The sequence below is a fragment of the Ascaphus truei genome, chromosome 4 (genome assembly GCF_040206685.1).
Source record: "Ascaphus truei isolate aAscTru1 chromosome 4, aAscTru1.hap1, whole genome shotgun sequence".
Taxonomy (NCBI): Eukaryota; Metazoa; Chordata; class Amphibia; order Anura; family Ascaphidae; genus Ascaphus; species Ascaphus truei.
The window spans coordinates 84,601,419-84,621,172 of NC_134486.1; the positions used below are offsets into that span (position 1 = coordinate 84,601,419).

The following is a 19,754-nucleotide window of genomic DNA, read 5'->3' on the forward strand; positions in this document are numbered from 1 at the left end:
TATGCATATTGCCTGTTTCTTGCCTTGCTTGTGAGAGTAGCAGCCCTGGATTTGTAGCCCCCTTATTGGTGAAGGGAGTGGAAGAAGCTAGTGTGGATGTTATATGATGGACTAAGGCCTGGATTCACTAAGCTGCCATTGACTTGAACTCCAATACCACCAATTCCAGCCACACTGCTGCCTTCTCTGCCACCCACACCACAGGTACTGACTGAGGGAGGAGAGTGCGAGAAGGGGAAAGGAGTGAGAGAGGAGGTGAGTGAGATAGGTTTGAGGAGAGCAAGGAGTAAGTGAGCAGATTGATGAGGGAAAGAGAGATAAAGGAGGGAGGAGAGAGGAGATATAATTAAAAGAGAAGGGGGAGAATGTGAGAAAGGGAGGCAGAGTAAGGGGAGGTAAGCGAGAGTAGGGGAAATGAAGGTGGCGAGGTGAGCTTTGGAAAGTTTTGCGGGCCACAGACAATGTAGATTCTACATTGTATGGCTCGTAATGCTTAGCAAAGCTGGTCAAATGGCCCTCCAGTCAAAATAATTGCCTACCCTTGATCTGCAACTCTGCTGTGCAATTATGGGGTAAGGCAGGTTTGTGGACCGGTCTCGGACATGTAAACGTGATAAGTGTTCATCATCATTGCTATACCCAGTACCGTGGAGGGTTTTTGTCATTTGTACTCCCATAATTTACTTGTGTACCTGCTGTCTAGCAACGACCAGTTTCACAAAGCCAGCAACCATCCTCACACTGATAAAACCCAAAAAGTTGAAACAGCTGTCGGTAAGTTTACTGGCCATGCACTTCTTTAACCCAGTGCTTAAAACCCATGTAAAAGAGCAGGCATAAGCTTGTAGGGGTCCATATTAAAGTGGATAAGTAGCAAAAAGCGTCCCACGGAGGGGCAGATCCCCAAAACGATGCCAAGCTTCACAATTTGCTTTCAAACAAATGTGAGTAAAGGCGTGCTAAAGCTTAGCATCCTTTTGTGGATCTGGGCCCAAGTGCTCATTTCTATGTCTTTACCCACTTTTTTGTGAAGTGACGCGCCTGAACATTAATGGTGCTGTATAATGCGGCTATCCGAATAACTCTACAAACTCTGTTCCCAAAGCTGCTTATAAAAAAAAAATATTGACTTTAGCAACAATTTCATTGTTGATCCCTACATCCCAGAGGTCAGCAAAGCATTTTGATATGTGTATGAGGACACGGTTTATTTTTAGTGCTGGTTAAAGCACCAATAACCATTCTAATTTTCCAATTATCCTTCCTTTTCTTGCACAGCTGCCCCCACGTATTTTCCTGCATGAGCAAATATTTACACTTTGTCTTTTCATTTTTGTATGATGTCCATCAACAGCTGCAAGAATTCAGATGAACAGCAAACCAATAAGCAACGTCAATGTCTTTAGGATGTGCCCAAAGATCAAAATGCAGATGCATTACACTAAAGTGTCATAGTTTACCATGCCTTTTTTTTTGCAGCATGAATACACCATGGGGTGAAAAAGTCAAGCAGAGTTTTTGGTTTCTGCAGCAAAAACAACACACACACACACACACACACACACACACACACACACACACACACACACACACACACACACACACACACACACACACACACACACACACACACACACACACACACACACACACCAGCATTGAATAAGACGAATTAAAGCAGAAGTCCGTACTGATTGCAGTTTATTATGCATTTTTGTGTTAAACTCATTTGCCCCTTACATGGGATGTTTTTATCTTTTCTTTTAAATTCGATGCTTTCATTCAGGAGATATGAGCAGCTGAGTGACCAGCAAGGTAAAAATGGATGTCTCCCCAGGACAGTCTGAGCTTGCCCAAATAGCACGAAACCTACATTTATGTTCTACTTCCAAGATATCAACAAGCACATCACGCCTGAAAGAATGCTACACTGAAAAGGCAGCAGCCTGGCGATGGAGAGACACGACACTTGTAGATATGGAAACTAGAAATAGTCAATATAAAAATGGACTGAATTAATGAAGACCGCTTTAGCCCATGGTCAATTTTATACATTTGCAAATTGTCATGTGGTTATATTAGATATTAGATATCCCAGGGTGCTTTCTCCCCCACCCCCTCCCTCCCCAACCCCCTCCCTCCCCAGGTTGAATATAAATATGACTGTCTTTTTACGTGAAAAATACTTCAATAATGTTTTTTCCAAGTAGCTTTTAAAGTGTCTATAACAAGAGCAGCTGCATAATGTGCTAAAGATAAAAACCCTCAGGAAAAAAACACCACAAGTTATTTTAAATTATTTTATTTCTGTGTAAGCTAAAAGAAAATGTACACGCTTACATTTCAAAAGAACTTGGGCATGCACGTGGACCTCGTTGTTACAGATCAATCTCGTTTTTTTCCATAGGAATTTCCCCAAACATTTACATCCCAAAGTCTTCCCTGTATGTACAGCCTAAACCATAGCGACCTATGATTATACCTCTTTACACTGTGCAAAATCAGAAGGATAGTGGTACAACAGACAATAACAAAAACAAGCTAAATTATAACAGTATTTTTAGATAAAGACATTCATATTAGTTTGGTCCTTCTTAACCCAAATCAAGCGGATTATAACCAGATCTTTTCATAAGCCCCATATCATCTGTTCTTTAAAATAATTTTAATTTGCAACACAGAAAAAAAAAAAAAAAGTGGAGCGAGAGAGTCGAAGAGCAAGTTATGGTTGAATCCTAAAAACACAGCAAAGGGTCACTGAAATGGCCCGCTGTAGCTGAAGAGGACGTAACCCTTTTGCCGCCAGATGGGCCTGCACCGAATTGCAGTGAAGGGGTTAAGCAGATTTCAGGAAACCTTTAGCTCCAAATTAAACACACGGAAATCAACAACACTTTGAACATTTAAATGTAACAGTTGGCTAAATTCAATACAACTGGAAAAACTAAAAAAAAAAAAAAAGGACATTCATTTCAATTAAACCTGAAAACAGGATTTCACAGGCAGTGAAGGTTTGAATGTTCACATTTTGTCTGCTTTTGATTTCATAAGAAAGGATCCACCAGTGTATGTACCCCCAACACATCAAAAAAGTTCACCCTTGCAATTATGTACAATTGTTTTGTAATTTCTCATATAAATGAAGTACTTCAGTGTTGAAATATACATTCAAATGTATATCCTCCTAGTTCTGCTTGCCAACAAATCACCCGAACTGTCGATTTTATTTAAAAGCAAGAATGCTTTGTTACGTCTTAAAAAGTTAGGATATAAAACGCATTTCGTGTTATTTTTTTTGAATGGGATTTTTCTAATCAGTGTACATGGTCTTGAGAACTTGTCGAAGGAGTTAATGTGGCTGGAAACATCAACACCTTGGCATGCATGAAAGATAGGTCGGGGAGGCTGGCAATGACCTTGGCAGACTCTTCGCTAAGATTCTCATCCCTTCTAGGCTTCCTGTGAAGAAGTAAAAACGGAAGTGTGTTAGTACAGAACAGAGGAGAGCAATGGAAACAGCAAAACCGAACGGGGAGGGCAAAAAAAAAAAAGCATTTGTTCGTTTAATTCCGGTTTTTAAATTGGGAATAGAGCCATGTTGGTTTTTTTACACTGGTATAGTTAGACTGGAACCATCATCCAGAATAGATTTTCCTGCATTTGTATCATACAGTATATGCTTCCTTCATGTTCTAAAGCGTTTGTCATTTTTACAAGCCTGTGGAAAAAAGCTCTTGGTGCCATTTACCGTGTGAGGACGGGATGTATGGATTACCATCTCATCATAAGATTCTCTCTACTTGTGCTATTTCTTACTCTCCTTGCAAGTGTGCCTAGATGTTTTTTTTAATCTTTTGTATTAATACATTTTAAACAGATGTACGCTGTGCGGTACGTGCCTTTTCTCTTCCTTTTCTTTTAGATACTCTTTGGATGTGTTTCATCCTTTTATAAAGTTGTGGAATTGCCACCGCCATCATATGCTTCATTGAACTCTTAGGCTGCACTTATAGTGCCGGCGACTGCAACACGATGGCGCCATCGCGTCAAAACAAATGCATTGTCGCCGTCGCGTGCGCTTATAGTGCACGCGACGGTGACAGAGCAACAGTGCTACCAAAAATGTGGTAGTCACGGTTATTTGATTTTTTTTCGGCGACAGTCTCCCCTTGCGGCCAATCAGGAGCTTCTCTGTGCCTCTGCCCGCCCCTTTTATGACGTCACTGGCCTTGCAACCAGTGCGGCCTTAGGCAGAGCTTGTACTACCTGCGCACACACTCCTGCAGCCCAAGCGATATGTGAACTAGGCTGCAGGAGATTGGGGAGGCGTGGTGGACGCATCACAAATCTGGTTCGCCCTCATTGGCTGAACCAGCTCACGCGACGCTGACATCACATGGCAGCTGCCTGAAAAGACAAAATGTATTGTCTCCTCAAAAACGCTGCCACGTCAACGCGCCTCTTCGCCGGCAGGCGCGCATGCAGATTGATAACACATATGCCAAAACAGTGAGTGCTTGTCATGCATGCATGCATGCACGCAGCAACTCGGTAAGTATGAGCTCGGCCTCACACGTCAAAGGACACATTCGGGATTATTCAAGGACATCATATATCACTGGTTTGAATTTTTTTGCCTACTACAACATTTTCAACCTTCTTATGGCTGTCACCTTTGTATCATTTTCTATGTACATTTTCTATGTTTACAATCTTGTGAATGGCACATTTGTTATTAATTCCATTTTTCTTTATTTAACATTGGGCATATCTTATTAGCGCTATTTCCTTAGTATGCATCTAATGTTAATTTCAGCTAACGTTATGTTAAATAGCCTAACAAAATGTAGTGCATCAGGGCCAATGACCGCAGGGTAACTTTTAGCAACCCAAGCCAATGGAAATATCCCCCACCCATGATATAGAAAGATATATATTTAAAGGCACAGGACACAGTTCACCACATTGCACTTTGTTGTGGACAGTTCAACAGGAATCTGATCATGGTTAAAAAAAAAAAGCATCGTCTTTAAAAAAGACGACTTACCAATATGGAAGAGCCACAATACTTTTATATGGGACACGGAGTAATACAGGTATTCCTCGCTATCCAACGTTTCACTTTACAACGAATGGCATATCAAACGCTTTACAATTCAACTCTATGGGACGTTTTTCGACACCGGAATGCGTTATCCAACGCTCACCGCCACTGATTAACATGGGACTCACTTTCCAACGCTACTTCCAGAAGGGATTCCGTTGGATAACTGAGGACTGCCTGTAATTATGGCCACACAATGGAGCTCTATATAGGAGTGTTTGACTGATATTTTTTTTTTAATAAGTTGGGGGATTTAAATTTGTGCATGTAAAATAGACATTTTTTTTGCAATTACACTTCCTGTCTGTTACAATTATTTTTGAGGGGTCTACAGCCTCATGCTTTGTCTTAAAAATATATGTATTTTCAAATTCAATGAGGGAGCAGTGCTTTATAATGAAGAGGTGAAGTCACTCAAACTCCCTGTGTCTTAGTAACCATCATTCAACTAGAAGCTCTACAGGGCAGCGACTCATCATGGCCTCATGCCCATTTGAGTAAAGAATACTGAATGGATGCCATACTGATTAGGTTATAAAGCCGTTTTCAGAAAGTCGCACTGCTGACCAGTTTTTAAAAGTCCAGAAAAAAATATAACAATATTTTACAGAGAGAAAGACACAACTGGAACTTCAATGTCCTTACTAATAGCTTGAGGTCATTAGGACCAAATTAAACGAATGGCAGTGGCCTGTCCACAAGGTTAAATGCAGGTGGCCGACACCATTTTAAATAAATAAGACCAAGTATTCAATAATTGTTTTAACAATGTCTCCCTAGTAACCAAATGCTTTGGAGTTTGTTTGATTTTCCCCACCTAATCGCTTTTGCGATAACACCATTGTATATGCAGGGAGATTGCTCATCCATAGCCTTCCCATTGTGTGGTTTGCCTGGGTAATTGCTGCGGCATAATTAGTTCAAATGGATAATGGTAAAGAATAATAATTACAAAAGAGATCCAAAGAATATAGAAGAATTCAACCCTCCCCACCTCAAATAAATAGAATAAGTTTCTAAGGAGGCAAATTACTAAGGGTGTTATCAGCACGAATGGTTTATAAATACAGTACTTGTTTTTCTATATGTAGCCGAAGTTACCCAGATGTTCACAGTAAAAATAGAGCTGCTTTTGTTTCTTTGAAAGTAAAGGGAAAGTCTGGCCTAGAATTAAAGTGAACGAAGGACAGTGGCATATTTAATAGGACGGAGTTTTTGTTTTTTTACTGCAAATCTTTCATGGTAAACAAAGGCTTGTGATAGTTTTTACAATATTTATGAAGTCATAATTAGAACATTGATCAGTTACTTTAAAAAACAAAACAAAAAGCAGAACAAAAAACACTTTTACGGTTACGTTGGACTGCCCCGTTTAGCAAGTACTGTATCACTTTCTCCAAAACCTCTGAACGGAAGAAAGTTTTTCCAAACAATTATTTACACTTAAGTAACCCTAGCCAACCTTGTCCTTAGAGAGCCAAGATAAGGTAAGTGGGGGAAGATAGTGTTTGAAATAAGAGTTTGCACAGGCAAAAAAAACAATTATACTTCTAGGTGTTTGATTTTAATAAAAATGTACAATTATGCATATTTAACCCCTTAAACATGATGCTGCCATTGGTTCATTTTAGCAGGGACTGCATCTTTAAAACCAATCCGTTATATACACGCATCAAAATTGGAATATATATATACATATACATACATACATGCACACAATTCCTGTAAAAGGTATGAGGACCTGGTTATACAAAAATATATCATTTGAATTTTGTACATTATTCATAGAAAACGGTCAGCAGCTGCAAATCTGTGAAAATGCAGCCAATGGAACAGCTCCCATCATGAATAAAGCTAAGGCCAATCAATATACTGTACATGTACAGGAGTTCAATGAAAATCGCCAGAGAACTGGATTCTGTTGGCTCCAAACGCAGTGTGTTCTCGGCAAAAATATGGCTTTACATGGTAGACCATCACTTGCCATTTTAATTAGCAGTGTCTCCATGGAAGCTAGATTCAGAGCGCGACATATGCAGCACAAATTTGGTGGTACTATACTTTACCTTGCCGATGTGCTTGTCGTCTCCGCGGTGGACATGAGTCTCGCAAATGCATCCGTCACTTTGCTGCTTGAGCTGGAGCATTCCAGCTTTGAGGTGGTCAACTCATACAACTCTGGATCCACACCTTATGTTATAAAATCATAAAATCAGTGATGGCATGGTGTGATGCGGACACATCATTACTTCGGTTCACTACAAAAAGTTAAGAACTCTTACTTCTTTAAACATCTGAGCCACACAACATCAGGTCGGACATTTTAAATATACTGGGACTAGGAGAGACCTGAAAATGGAACCCCCCCCCATAAAATAGGTACGTAGTTCTCACTAGAATGACATCTGTACATTTTATGTACTACATTTTATGTAGTAAAATGCTGATTTAAGATCTTACTTCCTTAACTCCAATATGGGAAAGATACAAATCTGAATTATAATGTAATTAAACCAAATACAAAAAGGTAAATGTTTATAAATTGTTCCCATGATTCGTAAATCCTGTGCAATTAAAATGGTATGCAAGGGGCATAATATTACCTATATCCTATATTATAAATTTGAATTAAAACAAATGTAAAAATGTGGCAGAGGTGTAAAAATAAATAGTTTAAAGCAATAGCTTTTTTTTTTTTTTTAATTCCAAGCCTGAATTGATAGTAAATTACATTTTACAAATGTTTTTTATATATTGTGCACAAAAATGAAAGTAATGTGCCTTGTGTTCCGTACGTGTAAAAAAAAAAAAAAAACTACAAATGCAAGTTATATGCAAAATCCCTAATAAAGTTGAAATTAAAGTATTTGCCTTACTTATTGATATTCTTGTATTTTAAAACAAGGTGTCAGAAAATGTTAGGTTTTACAGGTTACATCTTACAAATGTCCAGAAAACTTCATTTACTAGACCCAGATGTTTACAGAAATATGCAGAAAACACAGAAAACTTTAGATTTCACACTAGCAGCAAGCTTGCTGAAGCATAGATACCATTAGGAGATGCACAAATATTGTACCAAATGTTCTGGCTAAAGGAGGTTTCCCAAAAAAAAAAAAAATCCAAGCAGTAAATTATTTTGCTTTTTTAAAGCTATATAGATATACATTATTTTTTTAAATTTGCTTTACTAGGTATTTAAGGATTTTTTTTTTAAGTTGTAAAAATATGCACCTAAATGGTGATAGGTTTAGATGCCCTGGACAGACTAAATGACTTCTGTAAATCCCTCATCCTGCCCCCCAAAAAGTGAATTCCTCGCTTCGTAAAAAAACAAAAAGTTACAGCAAATAAAAATACCACTTGTGAGCACATTCACGTCTCAGACAGCTCTGCAAGCTTATCCTTCCCTATTGTTCCTTAGCATACAACCTCTGTTCTCACAGACAAGAAAACAAGGCTCTTAAAACCTTCCTCCTGCTTGTTCTGTTAATAGTAATTAGAACATAAACGGACATTGTCTGTTTTATACACTATTGACTCTATATTTACGACACAATGTTCTCTGCACCGATTCTGTAAACAGTCATGTTTGATTTTGAAACAGCATAGATGAAGCTGTATTTTTTTCTTCTTTGTTTCCCGTGAAAAAACAATCCCATTCTATTTTCTTTGGGTCTGTGTAATTCTAATCTTATCCTTATTAGCACTTTGGCCAACGAAGACCGCATTATCAGTTTGCACAAAACAAAAAATGGATTCAAAATGTGCCTACAGTACGTATACAAGACTTTACCTCATATTTCATGATAAAACTATTGGCAATGCTTATAAGAACACCTAGAGGATTTAATTAGTATTGAAACATTAAAAATGTAAAAACATTAAAAAAAATATTCTTTAGGAAGTTATCAAATCTATTTAAAGGTATTGAAATGCCCCAACCATTGGTTCACTGGAGAGACTGCCCCCTTAAACAAGAGCTGTACAAGCCATGCGGTAAGCACTGCGTTCAAGGCCCCTCCACCAGCAAGTGTTACAAACTCAGCTCTAACCCATACAGGAAGTGAGCTGGAACATTTAGTTTACAACTAAAAATGTAGAAGTACTTTCTTACATAACTCAAAGCTGAGCTACAGTGATAGCATCATTGGCCGGCTACAAACCATTTGTACACAAGAAAAGAAACCCACGCCCAAATGTTCAGCACGCTCCGACCTGTGACTTTCCCAGAAACAAGTAAGAAGTTACTGTTGGCTGTTCTATCAAAGTGACATCCACAGTGACTTTCTTTTTTTTTTCAGGTCACTTGATATGAATGCAACAATGAAAAAAAATTATATCCATAAGGCTTTTTTTTTAATATTAAAATATTTATTTAATTAGTATGTGTACATGAGGGGACGGGGGGGCGGACAATAAAGGATTAAGAATTTAAATCCTGTATCGCTACTCCACACAATTGTTATACACACCTGCGTACTAATAAAGTACAACGTACCAGATGCCTCATGCTTTTTTTTATTTAAAGATCTCATTTGTAATGGAAGGGAAAGTGAGTTTTGCCACAGGACAGAAAAGCAGTCAAAATGCATTTAAAGCAACAATTCACCCGAAAATCAAGTGTTTATTTTTTACCTTATATGAACCTGGGGGTCCCCAGACCTAAACCTCTGCACTCAACGCTCTGGGGAGCTCCTGATTGCGGAGATACAAAATGTTGTAATTTTGACCACACTTGCAATTTTTTTTTTTAATAAATAAAAATGGCTGTGGTATCACCATTGGAAGCTGCAATGTCATCTCATGATGGTGTCACAGCTTTCTTTTGGCTGCCACAGTGAGGCTGACCCCAGTGACCTTATTGTTTCTCCTGAGCAAGAATTATTGTAAGGGAATTTCAAAATTAAATATCTCAGTAAGTGGTGGGTCCTTGTAGCTTGGAGTGCTGCCGTTGGACTCCAGGAGACCACTTCCTTTAAAGGATGGATACATACACATGTTGACTAAGCCCTCAATTATGACTTGTTCATTCTAATGCACCCAGGCAAGTTTTATTGTTACAAAAAACAAAACAAAAAGCAGCACGGATTGTGGTCTTAATTTGAAGTATTGAAGGAAGAGATACTTAATGTGGGAATCTGGGATACAAGTCACCACATGCTAAAGACACATTTGAGTTGCCTGTGTGTCTGTACTATAACTTGCAATATATCTGCCAAGTTGAAAGCCGCAATACGCGCTGCTCGCAATTTTCAGGGTAAACTGGGGGTGCCAGAGGAGTTGATTCAGGGATCTTCCAGTTGCAAGACATTTTGTCTAGTATACCTGTCCAGTGGACACAAAATGGCCGTGGGGTAAGCCTTGCTTCAGTCTGCCAAGTCGTGGGTCTATTGGTAACACTGGCAGCCATGTTTGAATTATTATTTTTTTGCTTCTTTTTCGAAAACTAGAAAAAAAAATAAAGGTCAAACATGTCGTTTGGTTGGCAGGAAGTCGGGGTAACACAGATCAGCTGAAAGACCCTCCAGTTCAGGCAAGCTATAAAAAAAATATTGGGGGGTGGGGAGAATGGGGATATTGCTGCTTTAAAATAATATTTGACACCATGAATTACAATGCTCTGCATATCACCTTTCCAGAGCTGATGCTGGGTCACTTGATCCAACTATATCTCTTAATATCAACTCTAGAAATATCACATTTCAAAAATATAGAAGCACCTTCAACTGGCAAATCAAACAGAAGTGATTAATAGAAGTGTAGCTAACAACTGTACAATTCATAGAGTGCGTGTGTGCATGTACAGTTAAAAATAATATAACAGATTTGTTTACAAAGCTATTAAAGATAAAATGTCAAGTGTCCTTTACTCATCACCAAATAATGCAAGTACTGTATAGAGAAAAATGCAAAAAAAAAAAGTCTGCTTTGTATGTTCAACTAATTAAGTTAAAATGTCAAAGTGACTGGTAAGAGGACAAATTACAATATAGCAATAATGATGTACTTGGTTGCATCTCTTTATTATTGTTTGATAAAACATATATAGAATATGATTTTAAACAAATGAAATGCATTTCCCAAAACATTTTTTGCAGACTATTTTAACGCACATCTTAAACATGGTTTCTACTTTTAAGCATGACCGGACCAAATTGTCTTTAGTGATTGAACACATTCAGCTCTGAAAAGATGAGCAGTGCATTGAAGACCACTCCAGTGCTAAATGTGGTCCCTTAAATGTGCTCACAACACTGGTTGAACATTTCACATACAGAAGGATTACAGGCAGGAGACAAAAGCCTGTGAAAGTGCAAAACAAACCCGGTTTCTTGTTTATAGGAAAGCCACAGTGATGTGCTCATGCTTTCTAAGCAAACTGATAGAAGTCTAATTTGCGGTTTCACCACTCAGCTGACCTGGGATTGTGGTGGTGCTGTTAGAGCCACTGTCATCCACGGGCCCAAAGAAATCAAGGTTCAGAAGAGTGGAACCTCCACTAGCTTGAAATTCAGTGACCGTGTTGTAGGCAGCCATAAAGAAGGTAAGCCAAAGGAAGGGGGTGGTGTGTAAAAATGGGTAAGACACACACTTCAACATGCAAGTTAACACTAGTAGGCATTGCACAGTTAAAATAAATACTGACATCAGAAAAAAGCTTACATTATTAGTTATAATGGTTAAGACATTCAATTTTGTGTGCATTTCCCACCTATACAATCCATACATTCACATCAGAAATGTATTTAGTAGACATACAGTATATGTCTGCTGAATTGCAGGTATTTAGGAAAGAGAAAGAACAAAAAGATAACACTACTGTTTAAAGGGAAACAATTCAGTTTGTGTGCAAAGTGAGTAAGCCTCGGATAGTATTTTAATACTAAAAAGCAAAAAATGTAATATGTAGTTCTCCTTTGACTAACACTCGTAAAAGTGTAGTTTGGGATTTTGAGTAGTTGATTTTATACACAGGTTTTTTTTGGTGTTTTTTTTTTTAACAGTTCTTAATTCTCACTTAAAACGAGTTTCATCATTGAATGCAAAACCACTACTTCTATAGTCAGAAACTGCAGGTATATTTCAAATTGGCCACAAAACCTTAATACATACAGAAAATGAAAAGCACCATATAAAATATATATATATATATATATATATATATATATATATATATATATATACACAAATACAACTGTATGCTCAGTGTATATATAATCACTGTAGGAGATGCAATAAGATTGGTACAGAATAAGGGCATAATTAATCCCTTTCACACAAAATAGGGTATGAATGAAATGCTGTCTAAAATGCAACGTGAAGATTCATCCTTGAGACTAAAACTGAATTGTTCCCGTTTAATATGCTAAAAGTAAATAAATCTAACATAGGATGCATTTCTTTAAGAAGAAAGAAAAAAAAAAAAAAGGTTTGGCTGAAGTTACGTGTCACCAGACAACAGCAATAAACAAATCTAAAACAATCCAGGCTTTCCTTCCTTAATCTGACAAAGGATCATTTTTTGTTTTGCAGGTACATGCCTAGGGGTGAGCACATTTTCAGTGGTGTTTTTCACTGAAAGATCTGCAGATACATTAGATGTCAGTGCATAGGACTTGGTGGATTAAGCGAACAGAATCCATGGACGATGAAATGTGAAAATCTAGATACTGTATTCTCTAAAGTACAATAAAAGACTTTCCATGAACTGTGATCATAACCAAATTTTCTATGTGGATATAGATATATATATATCCCTATCCATAGCAGTATGTGAGATAGGGCCATATTTAAACTGTGTAAAGCCATAAGGTACATAATGATAATGGCCCATTTACCTGAATGGGATGTAGGGTGCCTTGCAGCTTAGCAAATATGGCCAGTAATACTGACTTGGAGCAAAAAGAGGGAGGAATTACTATAGAAGGGTGTAGTTGGAAATGTAGGAAAACAACGCAAGATATAAAAAGGCACCAATCGTAAACGGTTCATAACATACCTGGTTCTTCATTGTGTAATACAAGAAAGAAAAAAAAAGAAAAAAAACAAAAAACTTTCCATATATAAAGGTGTCTCTCAAAATACGTTTACTAATCGCTTTGTAATATTAAAAGTGTTTGAGAGATGTATATGAAAAGTTCCCACAGAAAACTTCCACTTTCGTACTGTAAATGTAATGTAAAATAGCTAGATAAGAAAATTCAGACCATACTATTTTTTTTTAACCAAATGTGCTCCAACAATTACTTTTTTTCTATTTCCGTGTGCATATTTGTACTTCTTAAGCTTAATTGTGAATGTTGAAATAGCAAAGCAGAAAGAAAGCCTGAATTTTCAAAGATAATACTAAAAAAAATAAAAAATGAATAAGAAGATCAGCAGAGAGAGGTGTGTCTGAACTCTGAAGCTTTCTTAAGCCTCGCTCTGGTGCTAGAGGCTCTACGGAGAGACGTACCATCTAAAGGGTTGGTAAGGCCACTGCTACTCCAGTCAAACTGGACAGGTGGGAGAGATTCCTGCAAGGGAGATGAGGGGAAATCCTAATTAGCCTTCATATTACTGCATTTCACAAACAGTCAAAGAAGAAAAAACGACATTCAACTAAAATGAAACTTAAATGTGTGCAGGAAAGTACCATCACATGTGGCTTTAAGCTACTGTACAGTGCAACCATAATATAATCCCCCTTCAAATACAGAAAAGGTGAACACCACCAACACAAACTGTTCAATTGTAGAAGAGCATAGTATTTCAACACATTCATTCAAATGTGACCCTTTATAGGAAGGACCAAGCACATTGCTGAACAAATTAATTATCACTATTATTATTCAAATTTAACGGACACGTGGACCAGTTAATGCTCCTTTGGCAGCATATAGCTTGGTTCACTTGTAATGTAAAAGCGCGATTAGTCTTAGGCCACATCCATAGAGGGGGTAGCAGAGCTGAGGCTCGCCTGCTGAAATCTGTGCGATTTCATGCACATGCAGGCGAGCCAGCGGACGCGATCGGGAGACGGGGGGAGGCGGGGCAGTGACGGCGCCGTGACGTTGACGCTGCTTCGCGCTGATTGGATGTTTTCAGCCGACAGCGCTCTGAAAAATAGCTTGGCTGTCGGCTGAAAAATCCAACTCCTCAGCACGCCTGCGGGCGTTCGCGTGAGCCCCCTCTAAAAAGACATCCTCATTGAGGATGCAGGGGCTCAGCGCGGCACGTCCGCACGGCTCAGCACGGCTTCCCGTGCTATGGACGCAGCCTTAGGCAGAGTCCCCGCTGGCACTGAGCGCGCTCATGCTTGGAGAGCGCTCCAAGCACGAGTGCCGGGTGTCCTGGCATTTACGCGGGGGATAGAGGGGGGGGGGCATTGCGGGTAGTTGAGCGCGCTAGAAAGTTCGTTTTTATGCCGAGTGCGGGTGAGCGTGTTTGCCCGCTCATGAGCGCGCGCGTGGGGACTTACATATATCTATATATGTAAGTAACCGTGGCAAGCGCCACTCGCTCAGCGCAAGTGGGAACTCAGCCTTAAGACTATATGTTGTCATATAAGACATGCAATTCATGGTGCTATTGTGTATAACAAAAATAAAATGTTCTCTGAGGGGGCTGGGAACTTCTTTAGAGAAAATAAATACATTTAGGCACAAAAGGTAAACTTAAAGGGGCAACCCCCTCCTTGGACCAAAGTGAATTAATTCCAGTGACATTTTTAAAAATACATTTCTTTATTGCATGTGAACATAATATAAGGCAGGTGTTGACAATTATTCACGGTATTAGCACTTAAAGGCTAAATATCAGCACCAATAAAGTAATGGATGGCCCTTAAAAATTACAAGTACAGAATGAATATCGCATAACGACTATAATTACAGATCAACAAACTATATCTTGGCCATAAAGCAGCCAGGTTTAGTGACATGTTTAAGGGGTCTCTTCTGGGTAATCTATACCTTTACTTACCCAAAGCTAAAATAGTATTTTTATGTATTTGTTAAAGTTAGACTTGGGAGGGGCTGGATTTCCTCTGGCTGCTCCCTAATGTGTGAGATCACTGCGAGATCAGTATGCGCTTGTGCAGCCAGAGTCCCTCCTCCCCTTAACGTGATTGGTTCTCTGATAAGGACAGGGTGGGGATAAGGGTAAAGAAGACACTTGATTCACAAACACTTTCCCATTCAGAGGCCCCTAAGAAATGTAAATGGCCATTGTGGAATTTAATATTTGTATTGATTTTTATTGCATAATGTGCTAATTGCTTTCAGCTTCAGTGACGACCTGCCTCCCGACATACTTCAAGTTTTTGTTTTTTTTCCCACTCCCTCCTGGTAAAAATTTAAAAAGGGCCATCAAACTGTAGGCCAACAGGGTGTCACAATGGATGACGTTGCAGCATCTTATTACATTACCACAGGCATCATCTTTGAAAATCTGGGAAGTTCACCGGCACCAAAAACTGTAAGCATCGCGGAAACCAGGGGGCCTAGAGAGCGATTTTGGGAAGGATTGCTGCGTTAATTGGTTTGATCTCCGGCAGTGATGTGATGATCTACGCTCGAAGGAACCGCACTGCAATTCTTGACGCCCAGCAAAGGTTTCCACGAAACACTTCAGAGTTTTCCTTTTCTACAATATTGCGTACATAGGAGAACTAGAGGGTCCAACTCTGAACAGGCTGGGGGTGACGAGGGATCCCTCAACTCATTCACAGGTGTAGTAACCATATGTGAGCAGCAGTATAAACCAAAACCCATTCACTTGAAGGTCTTATTAGGCAAAGTACCATGGTGGCTTGGACTATTTCATGTAATCTCTCTCTACCGTATGCATGTAGTAAATGGTAAATCCTTGGGAGATTGTATTTTTACACAATAGGGAAGAAGACATTTGGTTTGTTTTATAAAATGTAAGAGTCGCTATGATTAAAAAAAAAAAAAGAGCACCGAAATGAAGTTTAGGAACACAAATATTGTATGAGATAGATATCAGGCTGCAGTTTTCTTGAATAATATAAGGAGACATATGTTCCTTAGTACTAATGTTTCAGGTAAAGTCAGGAGCCATTTATATCCAGTGTATTAAGGCTTTAGGAAGAAGTTCTGTACTTAGAGTTGTGAGCAAAGAATATCTCAAGATCCGATCGTAAAATGCCATTTGAGAGTCCGAGCCAATGTAATATTACAGAAATTATTGGAATATTTGATGCTCACAAACACTGATAGGAATTGTACAGCCACATTTCTGCAGCCAATGATTTTTAAATTCAAAATGCCAAACAACGTATTGAACCAAGAAAAATTGATTATAATATTAGAGACCCCACTGATTTGGTCTTTAGTTTTGTGCAGGGGGTGGGGGGTGGTGTTACACACATACATATTTATTACACACACAAATAAAAAATATAGGTTACTGTATAATCCCATCGTCGTCCTTACCTGGAATTGATCAGATGTACAAATGCTCTCATCTGGACAAACAGGTGACGCTTGTCCTATTGATGTTATTTTTTCTGCAGCAGATAAAGGCTTCAGAGGTTCCTTGGTTGGTTCTAGCATGCCCTGCATCAGTGTTAAATAACTGGATTACAGTATATGAAAGTGAGAAAACGTAGTCATTTCACACTTTGTTCATACGCCCCCTGGTGGCCAGAAACTTCCATTTCAAACCTCAGCACAAGTGAAGTGTAATAATTAATACAGTATTTACCTACAGGACCAACATGTTTTATTTTACGTCAAAGCGCAACTAAAGGGTTAACTCCCATTTTGCACGGAAAGCTTTCCAATGAAAATGTGGCAGTTTTATCAGCATAAATACACCATTATCTCTGACCAGAAACTTAAGTGAATAATTTATACAATAACTACCGGATACAAGGGAAATGTACCATAAGCATTTTACATCAAGAACTACATTCTTAAAAAAAAAAAATTCAAGCAATTTATGTAACCTAGAAAGGTTCAAGTGCCCTTAAAGTGAAAACATGTTTATTTTCTGTGAACCAATGAATACTTTATTTTCATCAGGTCCTATGCAATACATTCTTATCAGATACTTAGTGTTGTTCTTATCTGTTTGCCTACTGATTAGTCATAATGACCTTACAAAAAGGGCATTAAACAATTTGAAGACACAAAAAGTTAATCACAAGAGATTTAGTTATCATCCAAACATTAGACGTTGCAAAAAGTATTGTTAACGCATCTCAAAAATTTGAAAGGTGCCAACACTTGAGTATATATGGTAGTGATGGGTTAACAAATAAATATTTGTATTAACACTATAGCGCTTACCAAACCAGCTGCATACATGGGCACAATAACAGGTTGCTTCTTGTTACCTGTAAAAAGCTGCAGAAAGTATACAATTACTTGTATACACTGACATTTTGTAAACAATAATGTCATTATTTTTTATACCAGCTCAGTCCCCATCAGAGTAATAAGGAGAATGCACATGCAGACTTTGGGCGTTATCCATTAAACTGCAACAGTGCTGATTGGGGCACTTAAATCCCCCCCTGGCTTTGGTTGGGGCAGGGAGGGGAAGACCTTGACCCTTTCACTTATGTGGAAGGAAATGTCACTCAAGGGAAGGAGAGAATGAAAGTGGAAAGCATTAACAGGCTTTACAGGGGTAATTGAAAGCAAAATACGAAAAACAGTCCCATTAAGAGATAGAGGTAGATATAGATATATACACACACAAAACAAAAACTAACTACACAAAAAGAAAAAAAAAAATGTAAAACAGAACACACTTGTTTCACTAGAATATGATAAGGAAAGTTTAAATGTGATAATTTTCTCAGGGGTCCTGTGAAAACTGGCCAATGGAGGGATATTTAACTGATCCATGGGAAAACAGTATCCTAGAATCTACTTAAAATATTCAATGACATTTTCAAGTTAATAAAGTACGTAATATATTGTGAACTAAATTACATGTAATATATTAATAAACAAAAACAGAGGAAAAAAAAAATCCTTATGGCCATATGGATGGCCCATGGCCAGAAAAACTTTTTGAGAGGACTCGGGGGTTCTTAACACCTTTGATAGCCTCTCAGGCAGTGAAAGTGTTCAAAGGTTAAAATCATTGGTCCAGAACACCATCAAGAAGTATACTGTACGAAGTCTGCGCATGAACACCGGCTTAGCTGGTTTACTTAACCGATTCCTGCTTTCCTAGAGAGTGTGCCTATCAGGAACTGTTCTTTTTCTATTATGTACAGACACAGGAGGATGTGTAATACACTCACTATGTTCCTCGTATCGATTCCAAGGGAGCAAAGGAGCTTTTTGTTGCTGTGTGAACCACCCCACTGGTACTTCAATCCATAGGCATCATGAATATCCTGCAGCTCTGTCCACATGTCCAGCACTTCTCTGTGTACGCCACGGAAAATGAAAAAGGTCATTAAGAAGCGGCTTCCACAGCGTATCCACCTCTAATTCACAGAATACATAACATCTGCCAATTACACATCTGCTCCCAAATACAGTCACTTAAGGGAGAGCTAGAATTATAAGTGTCCTAAGGACATTATTATCCGGAATTCTAATTGGAAAATGATGCCCATGTCAGACAGTGGAGGGTTTACTAATGAGACTTTATCAGCTTTCTAATTAATATAGCAATCTGAAGTGTACGTAATAGGCTACATCCTAATTGCCCATCTCACACGGGCATCATTAAAAGGCAGAACACACACAATACCTTTAGCTTGATGAAAATACACCAGGCGGGGGCAAAAGGATCATGTTGCAGTTGAAGGGCTTTGTAGCTCTTGAATGCAAATGTGCAAATAGTAAAAAGCTGGCCAAGTGGAGACTATACTTCAATAGGAAAGTGAAAGGAAAAACTGGTGGGGTGTAATGTACATCTCCGTAAAATGTTTTTGAAAGGAATGCAGATTTTAAAAACGTTCAGTCCCTCTCAAAAACAGAATCTGCTTGACTGAGTACATTCATTAACCTGCTGGGGTGGTGCAAAGGAGAGAATAATATAAATCAGCAGGAAATGCCTAAAAGAATAGAAAAATAAACTGTTCCCCGATGCTGCAGTCAGACATCAAGTTGCACACTTTCAAACTTTATTTTTAAGAATGGCTTGAATTATAAAAGAGTAACCCTCAAAAATCAAAAAGGATGAAATAAGTGTTTATGGACATAACAGATAATGGGCAAACAGAAATTACTCCCGCAATAAAATAAAGAGAGTTAGAGTCTGTCAGTCTGTGGTTACCAATTATCAACATACTGTATATTGGTAATTAATTTTCTTATAGCAAGTACAGTAGATGCAATTAGGAGCCCGTTAAAAAAATCCTACTGGATAAAATCCTTAATTATTATTCCGGCACCCTACAAAAATGACCTGTCTTGAATTTTTTTCCTACTCGGTTTTGATTGCATTTTAATAGGCTCTGTGCCTGCAGCAGAGTTCACATGGTAAACTGAGTGACTTCTTCAGGGACGGTGAGCATACACAGCAGTGTTACTGTGTCATTGTCTTTGAAGCCGGTTCAGATCACCTAGTGACCCTAAACAACACACCCAATCTGCGTGTCTCAGGCACCAAAATTCGATTGTAAGCTATATGGGACAGGGACTCGTGCCTGATCAATGATCAGTACAGTGCA

At 38.5% G+C, this 19,754-nt stretch overlaps 1 protein-coding gene across 5 annotated transcripts in view; it reads right to left on the reverse strand.

Annotated features, from left to right (window-relative positions):
• Positions 1–2,286: 2,286 nt before the first annotated feature.
• Positions 2,287–19,754, reverse strand: part of AFTPH (aftiphilin) — a 54,480-nt gene continuing 37,012 nt past the window's right edge. Inside the window, exons 4-10 of one of the 5 annotated variants that reach the window (XM_075596121.1) lie at positions 18,372–18,498; positions 17,404–17,460; positions 16,546–16,668; positions 13,563–13,623; positions 11,527–11,610; positions 7,171–7,294; positions 2,287–3,459 (exon numbers count right to left, since the gene is read on the reverse strand). In XM_075596121.1, coding sequence (XP_075452236.1) covers positions 3,315–3,459; positions 7,171–7,294; positions 11,527–11,610; positions 13,563–13,623; positions 16,546–16,668; positions 17,404–17,460; positions 18,372–18,498 — 721 coding nt within the window. In that variant the 3' untranslated portion in view covers positions 2,287–3,314. Of the gene's footprint in view, positions 3,460–7,170; positions 7,295–9,644; positions 10,554–11,526; positions 11,611–13,562; positions 13,624–16,545; positions 16,688–17,403; positions 17,461–18,371; positions 18,499–19,754 lie in introns of those variants that run through there. The other 4 variants (XM_075596122.1, XR_012800936.1, XM_075596123.1 and 1 more) reach the window with 4 other exon arrangements.